The sequence below is a fragment of the Rhynchophorus ferrugineus genome, unplaced genomic scaffold (assembly GCF_030347505.1).
Source record: "Rhynchophorus ferrugineus isolate W39M unplaced genomic scaffold, kcgeb_rfMv2 rfM6, whole genome shotgun sequence".
Classification (NCBI taxonomy): Eukaryota; Metazoa; Arthropoda; class Insecta; order Coleoptera; family Curculionidae; genus Rhynchophorus; species Rhynchophorus ferrugineus.
Window position 1 is genome coordinate 22,517,305 of NW_027472585.1, and position 12,289 is coordinate 22,529,593.

The window sequence follows — 12,289 nt, forward strand, 5'->3', positions numbered from 1 at the left end:
TTGAACAAGCGGCTATCGCAACAGTGGAAGGACAGTCCTATCAGCTTTACCACTGCGCCACCAATTTTCATTGTACTGATATAAATATATGCCAACACCAACCTCTACATATATTTTACGATAGATAACTGGTTGCTGATCATGTATTAAAATAGATAGACTAGTTATTGAAGGAAAAATAATAAATAAATAATAATTCCAAAGTAACTCAATAAAATTCAGATACTCCTATTTATTTTTGAGCTAAATATATTTTAGGTGTATTATAGTAAACGATATATAATATTTCTAAAAGTTTGTTTTAGTATCTCCTGGCTCGTTTCTATATAAATCGTTAAAAAGTAATAAATCTTGAGGAAGTTGTTCGTTGGAAAATTTACGTTAAGTAAAGCCAGTGATATGTTTTATCTTTTTATGTCTTTTTATATTTTTATCGTCGTTTCGAGAAACACCAGCCAAGAGATTTTAAATCAACTTTATCGTCGTATTAAACTGAAGTCCCCAGGTTGCACGTCCAATTTCCGGGCGCGCAGTCTGTCCCCAGGCAGTACAACTCCGTTTTCAACCTTTAAAACGCAGGGCAACTCTCTCCCGACCGGTTCGCTCCATTCTCCTGCTCTTCCGTATTTTTCTTTTAGTCCCACCTTTCATCAAAAATATCTCGGATGTAACTGGAGCTCTAAATAATACTAAAATAACGCTGGTTAAATATATAACTTCGACTTGCAATTTTAGATAAATGAGTGGCGGTGAACAAATTGCACCGATAAAATAGAAATTGACGAATAAGTTCTAACGTTTTAGGAGCTCCAGTTATGTCTCTTTACTTGTCGTAGTGTAAGACCATCGTATCATCAGAATATAGAAACAAAATTGCTCATAATAGGAACAGCACTGATTTTTAAAATGACGGTAATTGGGCAGATAATTAAATGTCCTTAAAAACCTATATGAAAATATTTAAATAAGGACTACCAATCGCTCGTTATTTCATGCAGAAGGCAACCATTCTTAAGATCAGTGAATGTGTTTATGTTCAAATGCATTTAAAATATTTGTAATACTAACTATAATATAACCTCAGCGCTAGGTGTTTTAAATGCTAATAACATTTTCAAGAGGAATCGAAGTACCTCATAAATATAAGTCACATACCAAACACATATAAGTAATTCATTCATTGCCCAATCCTGACTATAGCTCGTCATAGGATGAACCATAGTAAAAGTGTAATAATTCATAATTGAATTTTAAAAATCTGCATATTTAGGTATTTACAGCTATTTTATTAAAATTTCTAGAATAAATATATACTACTCGAGAAGACAGTGTCACGAAATATCACGTCATCAAAATGTATGAGGTCAAAGCTTCGCAATGTAGCCATTTTTGATCAATTTTCATTTTAGTTAATTTTGGCTATTTACTAGTTAACATTAAACAAAATTTTAGTGTCAATACAATACTGAGACAAGAAGAAATTATTGAACATAATTTATTTATCATACATTATAGTACATGTAGTGTAGTCAAGGCCTAAATTATAATTAAATTATACACCCACGATAGTTTGTAGTTAATACACCACACATGTAATAATGCTGTCTTGTCTTTTTGGTCACTGTATTTCCCATTAGTTTCTTCTGTTACTACCCATGTAAATTTATTTAGTCACTTCATTCTGCTTAAGGCTTCTAAACAAATATTTATGTATATTCTGAACATCTACACACACACACACACACACACACACACACACATATATATATATATATATATATATATATATATATATATATATATATATATATATATACTAGCTGACCCGACAGACTTCGTCCTGTCAAAAAATTTGTAATGTGGCAGTTTTTGTGCCTACATATTTTAAAAAATTCTCCTGAACAGAAACATCACCCTGGTGATAGGGCGTTGTGAATAAAAAATAATTAAATAAAACATATATAAGTATTGAAAAGTAAGTAATCGCTTTATTGTTAATCATGTGAATCATAATTATTATTATTATTATCATTGTAGTGCTTTGTGGTATACGATGTTTTTTGTTTGATTACCTGGCGCATAGATAAACAAATCTGATGGTTTTGCAACACGGGAACAGGCAACATACAATTGACCATGTGAGAAACATGGGTTTTCTAGATTAATACCACAAACACTTAATGATTGCCCCTGGGACTTGTTTATAGTCATAGCAAAACAAGCCGCACTGGAAAATGTAGTCGTTTAAACTCAAATGGCACATCAGTCGGAATCATTGGGATGCGCGGTATAAGAACATCTTCTCCTTTATACTTTCCTTTGAGTATAGTTGCTTCTATCACATAGTTTAGTAATTTTTTTATCGCTAACCGTGTACCGTTGCAAAGACGCGGTTGGTTGATATTTCGCGACATTATAACCACCGATCCAACCTTTAATTGAAGATTGTGAGGTGGCAATCCTGGCAAATCCAGCGAGTTTAAAAATTCCGGTGGATAGTTGACTACATCATCTTGATTAGTAGCCGAATCAACTGATTTATATATCCTCAATTCGCCTGTAATTTGTTCTTGAATTTTGAAATTTAATTCATTTACATCTATGTTTTTGCAGCCAGTATAGCTCGTTCGCTCAACCAATCATGGTTTCTGTAATTTTGAGAAACATCTGGAAACACCTTCTGAATAAGTTCATCTTTTGATCGAGTTAACTGACAAAAACTTTGAGGAAAGTTAATGCAGCCAGTCAACATGTCTATAGGAAATTTGCCATTACCAATGTCAATGAGTTGTTTAGAGAATATTATCAATCCAGATTGGTCATTTTGCAACTCGACACGCATATTCTTGCTTAAATGAAGTACTTTGACATGTTTCCACAAATTGGAGGACTTTAGACATGCATTGAGTTCATCAGCTGGCGTTGATCGTGGAATCACTGGCAATGTTTGACGAAAATCTCCTGCTAATAAAATCATTGCACCAACAAATCGGTTATTATTGCTACGTAGATCTTTTAAGGTTCTGTCTAAAGCCTCCAAAGATTTTTTATGTGCCATCGTGCATTCATCCCAAACAATCAATTTACATTGCTGCAAAACCTCTGCCATTGCAGAGTTCTTCGAAACGTTGCAGGTTCAAGTTTCATTGCTTTGCATATTTAATGGCAATTTTAGTGCTGAATGGGCTGTTCGACCACCTTCAAGCAAAGTTGCTGCGATTCCCGACGAAGCTAGTGCAAGTGCAATTTTATTTTGTGAGCGAATTGTTGCTAATATTAATGAAATCAAAAAAGTTTTCCTGAACCACCAGGTGCATCTAAGAAGTAAATCCCTCCAGTTTCATCATTTGTTACTTTCATAAGAGTTTCAAATACATACTTCTGTTGTTCATTTAACAGTGGAAGATTTGTTTGAATTAATTCTTTCAAAGCGTTGAGATCATACAGTCTTTCTCGATGCAACTCTTGGTTAAAAACGTTATGCATTGGACGATTGGGCGCGGTCAGGCCTAATTGAATTAATAGTTTGTTTGACATTATCAAGCACATATCCTCAATTGAAATCAATGCTTCATTGTAAATTTCTTCACTGATTTGTATATTTGGATTTCCCATTCTATTCCATATTTGATACAAAATATCATCACACATTTAATCTTTGTACTTGATCCACAAATCAATTGGGTTTGATGGGAAGCATGTAGATATGATTATAGAAAACAATGTTCGTATTTGATGAGCGTGTGATGATATTACAGCATCATTGAGAGTTTGATCCCAATGAGCGTCATTTTCAAGCAATTGCAAACGTTGACAGGCTTCTCTGTAGGATCCACACAATTCACCATCAACAGTTCGTAACTGTTGGAATGATGTTGGGCCACGTACATTGACTAATAGCAGTCGTAAGTAAAAACATTCATCATAGCTTGGATGTACTGAATAAATCCGGCCAATCGCATCGGTGGAATATACATCTGTATATCCTGGAACTGGTTTTCCTTGTTGCCGTCGTATAAATCTCCTTGAGGATTGATTCCAGGTATAATATTTTGGTATTTCAGAATATAGCAATGTTTGTGCGAAATTATCGTTTTGGCATGTCTCAAAAAAACTGGTTAATGTAGTAGATGGTGGCTGAGCAGCTCTTTGTACTGCGTTCTGTGCTGTAAAATACACTCTTTGTCCATTTTCTAAATGCACAGCTAAGTGAACAACAGAAGGGTGTCTCTCATGAATAGGAAAAGAAAATATTCGCCAAACTGCTTCATTACTACTGACATAGCGGCCCATTTGGTATTAGGTAATTTCATCATTAGAATTCTCTGCACCAATTCCAATCACAGCCATATCACTCCCTTTGGTTACATATTTGCAAATGTATTTAATCGATTTCACTGAATGGCAAGATTCAACGTTGATGTGTGCTTTGAATGTCTTTGATAAAATGGGTGAATATGGAATAATCCAACGATTATCTATTTCAATATCTTGTTGATTTAATTTGACAATTGTTGATTTTCCATTGTCTGCTGTCGATCTGCGACGATACAATGGATAACCGTCATTACCAGTAATTGTTTCCGATATTAATGTCCGTGGATATCGTTTTGAACATTTACCATCCATTATACACGGTGAATTTTGATTAAGAGTTCCACAGGGACCATGTATCATGTTTTTGATAACTACCTCATACAATCCAGGATCTACTTGTACATTAGGGATTTCAGCTGATATCACTGCATCAACTTCATTTGGCCTTATATTTTCAACCAACCAAATCAAAATGTGTGCATGTGGCAATCCTCGTTTCTGCCACTCCACAGAATACATCCAGCAGCGTGTCTCACCAAACACATTATGTTTTACGATGAAAATCATTAAAGATTTCAACTTTTGTCTAAAGACTCTGGCTGTAATATCATGACGATCAATGGGTGATTGCCCAGGGAATAACTCCTTAATTTCTATCCATTGCGCATTGCATGTAAATGTGATGAACAAATCTGCTGTACCATAATGACGAACATACGACATGGCATCTTGAGCATATTCGTGCATATGCCGAGGGCTTCCGATGTATGTTGCTGGAAGAATAGTCATCCGACCGACATTCTGTGCATTTCCATCAGTATTAATCGCACCTCGAAGGTGAATATACTCTTCAGATCGGAGTTTGGTTTGATTCAACCTGATGAATGTTAATCTCTCCGTTTCAATTTTAACATACATGTCAACAACATATTTGTGATATAATCGCCGACATTTCAATATGTGATTATCTTCATTTTCCCGAATCATTAGGCGGTATGAATAATAGTTCATTGAACTGACTTTTTTGTTGGTTTCAGAACCTGCAAATAGATTTTGTTTTAATAACACTCAAATATAACATTAAAATACATAATATAGTGACTGAGATATTATCGCCATAGCTAAACTAATATTTTAGTTACCTGTAATGGGATTTATCATTTTTATTGATAAATCGTAGCCATCTTCACCTTGCCAAAATATAATGGGATATTGCAGTGCATCATATGAGCGGTGTGTTTCCTTTATACGTTGTAATTGATCATTCCGACGATGTAAAACAATATCACGGGATTCCAAATTTTCTCCAACTACAACGATAGCAACTTCATCAATAGTTGGTGCATTAAAACGTCTTGTATGTTGACCTGCAGGTGTTTTATCAGCTCTGATTACAATTTTGTGATTATCGGATGGCATCAGATCCAGGGCAGTTTTAAACAATATAATCAATTGATTGTGTTGATGAAATAAAGTTTGTAATTGTTCTACAATAGACCTCTTTACAAAATTGTTATGTGCACAACGCAGATCAATTTCTTGTGGTGAATTGCCCATAAAATAAATTTGCAGGAATTTGTTGTCGCTATCTGACACTGGTAACAGTGAACCTACTCTGTGATATATTTGCCCTTGTATCTGTAAATAAAAAAAATATTATGGTGTGGTATAAATTAATGGATTGTCAGTGATCAAACTTAAATAATATTTGATCTTAAAAAGTATATATTTAGTTTTAACTAATATCTATCAAATATAAAATATAATAAAAGTGTCACTGAAACTGAATCACCATATAATATGATGACTAAGTGATATATTTCGTAATGATTAAGAAATTGAAGATTAGTAACACATCTTAACTTTGGTGACAGAAAATTTTGTTCGCTAAAATAATTATGAGTAACTGCTATAATACATACCTTGAAAGTTGGCATAAAATTTTCCCGAACTGCATTTGTTGCCCCAAATGAAGTCATTTGAAAGCAATTGTTATATTGTTGGATATGTGTCAAAAAGTGTATAGAATCTGTTCCTATTCCTGAAACCAATGAGTACAATGCTTCTGGTGGTGGATCCAATGGTATCAATTTCACTTTACCATTTGCGCAACACAATCCATTGGCTTCGTTTTTGTATTTTAATGCCTTACAGTGTGAGCAAACCAAGTTCATAGAACCAATAACAACACATTGGTAGTTACTGTAGTCAATTGACACATCGTAACTGAAAGCAGCTCGATTCAAACTTGCGCGATTATTAGTTGAATGTCGCGCTCGCGCTTCACGCATTTGTGATACCCGAATTCTTTCACGTTCATTTCCGTCGTCACGTTCTTGTGCAGTACGATTAGATCGGTAATTAGCTTGGTTTATAGCATTTCTGGTTCTTCTACCTAAATTGCTTCGTCTTATAGGAGGCATATCAAATATAAATTATTTTTTCACTAATCACGAACTAAACAAACACTAACTAACTAAACACTCTGCACAAAACACGATATACGAATTTGTTTCGTGTATCAGTTGACAAAAGCAAACTCAGTAGATTAGGTAACAGACAACTTTTTTTTTAAATTTGATATGACTTGAAGTCAAATCCTTTTAAGCCGTACGAATTGTTTTATTTATGTACAATTCATCTGTCATCTGTCAAAAGTCATCTGTAACAGACAACTTTTTTTTTAAAATTTGATATGACTTGAACTCAAATCCTTTTAAGCCGTACGAATTGTTTTATTTATTTAAAATTTGGATATTAAAAATAATAAAACACTGTTGGTAACGCGATTTTTGTTTGACTGATGTAATGACGTGGAAACTGATGCATTTTATCTCGCGTGCCGAAACTAATAAAAAAGAAAAGCGAGTTTCGGAACGCGACATTAAACTCCTCCAACTATATATTCTGTGCTCCAACGCACATACGCACATTGTTTTAATAGATATGATCTTTGACGTTAGGAACACACCTACATTGCTTAGACAACAGTGAGTGCTTGTAATTTAATATGAACTTTATACCATAGCAATAAAGCTCAAATTGACTACGTTTTAGTTACAAATCATTTGTATGGGAAAAAGAAAAGGGCTATTTTTAGGGTTTTTCCAGCAATAATTCTAATTTTTCACCGTAAAAACCATCCTTGAACTTCAACGAACATTTTAAAAAAAGATTTGGCCAAATTGGTCCAGGCGTTGTTGAGTTACAATTTGGCATAGTTTACTCTCTATCGTGGTATATTCAATACTTAACTTATGCAATGTTTAGCAACCCATTTTTCCTTCGTGTTTCTTACAGCCCCTTTCGATGCACTTGTTGGAAATTTTTCCGCCAGTGTGATATAGTTTGGTGCATTGTCTATACAATAGCTGATGGTTCCTTTAAGTTTTCTAACCGCTGATTTTCAAACCCGATCAAAAACATATTATGGTGTATTAGTCCATGACAGTGGCCCTCAACTTATAGGAAAATATTAATTAATAATGAATAACAATATATCTAAAATTATTTATTAAATAATATTATGACTAACCAAACCTAATCAAATGTTATTATAAATTTAAGTTTTTCCGTCCATCTTGTGGTTTTTACATTTTTTTATCAAAGTCAAACAACACAAATAAAAAAAATAAAATAAGAAATCCTCCTTAATCTTATTACAAAGCTTCATATTCTTAAATTTTCTATGACTATTTTTATTTTTATTTCGCAGACTAATTGCTTTCTCTGCAATATTTATATTCAGCTATTTTGATATTGAATAAAATCACTCACTGTTTTGCAACGCATTTCATAAATCGAATAGAGATAACATTGAGTGGTAAGTTATTATTGCTATAAGTCATAAGTTAACATTGAGTGAAAGCTTTTAGTTAGTAATAGATTGTGTAATAGAGGATCTTCTTGGTTCGTTACAAACATCGTATGTGGATGTTTTTTTTTCAGTGATCTAAAATTATAATGCTTTTAATTTTTAAGCCCATACAAATATTAAGTGCAGCTGCAACAGGATAAAAATATTTCCAATAAATATTCAACAACTTAATATTTAACAGGAGCATAGTTACTGCTAACGCATTTTAGTGGTAAGAGGGGGCCCCCATTATCTCGTTGTTGTTCGAAGTAACTATAGACGCAATCTATTTCTGATTGAGTATTGGCTTCGGCATTTTCAATCAGAGTGAACACAAATGTTAAGCAGCAATTTTAAATTTATTATAACAAGCACAGCACTAAAACGATAAATTTTGAAACACTAAAGAATTTTGCATACGCTTCACAACCAGGCGAATTTTATATTCTAATTCGGTTTGATGCTCGGACGCATTAGACAGCAATGTATCTCTTTAGACTAGAATAAAATTAGAAGGAAATATACTCCCTGATTTTAAGACAAATTTGCACATTTCAATAAACAATACATTTCACATTGTGTTGATGTGAGTTTTATTTATGTATAATTTTTCGATATTTCGATATGAAGACACGTACAATTCAGGGAAATCCTATAACGTTCCGAATATCTATGGTACTTACGATTCCATCTGGTAATTCGCTAGTTTAGACCTTTTGTTTAATAAAAAAAGTTTGAGCGATAATGTAAAGTGAACGAGGCGGGATTGCCGCTTATTCTTAATTGCTGGATTTGACGCTTTTGCAGCAGAAATAATTACCACTTGTTTTATCAATTTTATTCCCCTCTATTTTGTCTCTTTTATTTCTCCCTTCGTGTCATTTTTGTAGCTTTTATACGGAGTTTCTTACCCATAATTATTAAGTTACTCTAAATTAAAGATCATACTTTTATGGTTGCAACTATGTAGCCTAAATTATAACTTAAGACCGAGACTGACGCCAAAGGGTCTATAGTAACTGAAGTATCTATTAATAATTTAAAGTACACATAAACGGCACTGAAAGAGGTTTCTGCTGGCTCTTGGTGGCAGCGTATCTAGTCTGTGGCCATTGGTTTTTTCACTTGTGCACATTGCACGTTTATCATAGTCTGGCCTTATCCTAGCCAGTACTACTAATCTTAGTAGAAGGATCTCGTGCATCTGGTCCTCTCGATGTCATTGCACGTCCATTATTTTCAGTATTAAAGTAGAAGCTGGTAGGTCACCTGTTAGTTTCGTTTCGTACAGTGTGCATGTGTATACATTTATTGTGTAAATTAATAATTGCTCTCTGAATCTGCTGTCTGTTGTGATTATCCGTCATTGTTATTGACAATCATTGTTACTGTTTGTCAATTCCATTATCAAGATCATCCACTATCACTACTCTTACTTGTCGGTACTATTATTTATGAGTACTATGTTCTACCAGCATAATTAATTACCCGTAATTTTAGCTGCTTATATATTAACGGTCTGTAGCGTTATATTTCGTAACGTTTAATTAATATGTTAAACTATATTATGTTATTTTATTAAATATAATTTCTAGTTTACGGCCTGGATTATTATCCCTACAAATTTAATATTCATTTTTAATTTTATTTTATAATCCAAAAGTCCGCATTCTTATACGTACGCCAGTAATTTCACAGACACACCGTTTCGGTGATCCTAAATCAGCCATATCGTCAGTTTAAGTTAAAATCCCCTGGTTACACATCCAATTTTCGAGCACGGGGTATTTCCCCAGGCGTCGCAATTCCACTGTGAACTTTTTCCACGGTTCGGCCCTCCTCTTTGTTTTGAGTCGTCGACGACGCACCAACTTCTCTTCCCCCTCCGCCTCACCCGCCACCCACTAGCTGTCTCCACGCATCCCGTCGTCAGCATTTCGTCCTTTCGCACGGAAGCCGTCCCCGTCGCAACGCGTCCCGTTAAAGCGAAAATAACGGAACGTTTCTTCTTCCGTTTATTTATCGAAATAATGATTGGAGAAGAGCACCGCGGGGCCCGAGTCTAGAACAGAAGAAACGACGGCGTCGTTAAGAGGGAAACGCGGGGTCGGGACGGGGTGACGGTATAGAGTATGGGGAGGGGAGGGGTCCTTTTAAAATTCCGCGGTTTCGGTCGAGGCAACCGAGTAACGATTCGAATTGTTCCGAAACCGTCGCATATTCGATTGGTTTAATTATCGAGCTACCGTTGTTTGGTTTCGAGGAATTTAAAGGATTTTCAATATCCTCATACGTCTAGTAATGCCGAAAAAGAAAAATCCCGACGTATATAAAATTCAGTTCTTATTACAGTATTGTCTTGTATTTAAATTGGGAGCTTTGTTAAAAGAGAAATTGCATCTTTTGCATCAATTGTATTCTGCTTCAAAAATTTGAAATATATTAAATATATATTATTTATTTAACTTGTTAGGTTAACAGTTATTTTCAGTCATCAATAGAATTAATAAAACAGTGAAAAGTGGGTGGTGTTGTTTGGTATATAGATAATTTTATACTTCATCATTATATAGATTCAAGCGACAATCACATTATTTAATATTTTGTGTATTATTAATGATTCTTCAGAAATTTTTGAAAGCCGTATATATCTGCACTGATAGATATCCCTGAATGTGAAAAAACAATTCTCATATTCTTCAAGACAGTGTAAGTGTAACAATGTAACAAAAAATGTACGTACCGTTAAGGGAAGAAAGTGGCAGTACAGAGGAGACAAAATTTGAGGAATTACAGAATTTACTAAGCCAACTGATAAACAGTACATTCCAAAAAGCATTGATCCCATTGATCTGGAGATGGAATTTGACAGAGTAGAAAATTAAGCAGGGCCAAGACAACGTCGAATTTCAAGCCAAGGCCTATGTAAATATAAATAGATGAATTAATAAATAAATTTCAAATCGAATATAAAATGAGTTTTTACTGCTCACAGAAATATGGAAGAATTAGGTATGCGAGTAGAAACTATTGCAGACGATAGGTTAATAGTAGCTGATTGCAGAAAAATTCACAGAGATCGAGTACGTCACTAAGAGAACATATAGTGAGAATAATTAAATTAAAATTGAAAGTAAAAATTACTGTAAAAAATGGAAAGGATGTTACTCTTAACCAGAGCACAACCAGAACATTTGGAGAAACCATAAATTTTTTATTTTGTTATAAAGTAAAAATTGATACGTAAATCATATTTATGATGGATTTTAAGACAAATTTGCACATTTCAATAAGCAATACATTTCTCATTGTGTTGATGTGAGTTTTGTTTATGTATAATTTTTTGATATTTCGATAATAAGACACGTACAATTCAAGGAAATCCTATAACGTTCCGAATATCTATAATACTTACGATTCCATCTGGTAATTCGCTAGTTTAGACCTTTTTGTTTTGTATCATTTGTGTTTAATAAAAAAGTTTGAGCGATAATGTAAAGTGAACTAGGCGGGATTGCCGCTTATTCTTAATTGCTGGATTTGACGCTTTTGCGGATATCCTACAGCAGAAATAATTACCACTTGTTTTATCAATTTTATTCCCCTCTATTTTGTCTCTTTTATTTCTCCCTTCTTGTCATTTTTGTAGCTTTTATACAAAGTTTCTAACCCATAATTATTAAGTTACTCTAAATTAAAGATCATACTTTTATGGTGGCAACTATATAGCATAAATTATAACTTACGTACTCGAGTACGTCACTAAGAGAACATATAGTGAGAATAATTAAATTAAAATTGAAAGTAAAAATTACTGTAAAAAATGGAAAGGATGTTACTCTTAACCAGAGCACAACCAGAAAATTGGGAGAAACCATAATTTTTTAATTTTGTTATAAAGTACAAATTGATATGTAAATCATATTCATCCAACCCTGATGTTGGGTTGCAACACATGGGTACTATCAAGAAGGGGGAGAAGCAATATGTAAGCTGTAGAATAAATATACCTCAGAAGTATCAAGAGTGTACGAAATAGCGACAGGATTAGAACAAAACACATTAGAATGGATTTCAATATTGAATCAATGAAAGAGTACATAGAGAACAGACAAA

The 12,289-nt window shown here is 33.7% G+C and overlaps 1 protein-coding gene across 1 annotated transcript; it reads right to left on the reverse strand.

Moving 5' to 3' along the window:
- Nucleotides 1–487: 487 nt before the first annotated feature.
- On the reverse strand, nucleotides 488–6,740 carry LOC143198694 (uncharacterized). The gene is made up of 4 exons (XM_076408053.1): nucleotides 6,240–6,740; nucleotides 5,460–5,955; nucleotides 5,234–5,357; nucleotides 488–566 (listed from the first exon to the last, which is right to left on the reverse strand). Exons 1-4 carry the CDS (start codon nucleotides 6,738–6,740, stop codon nucleotides 488–490), a joined length of 1,200 nt encoding a protein of 399 aa, XP_076264168.1.
- Nucleotides 6,741–12,289: the final 5,549 nt, after the last annotated feature.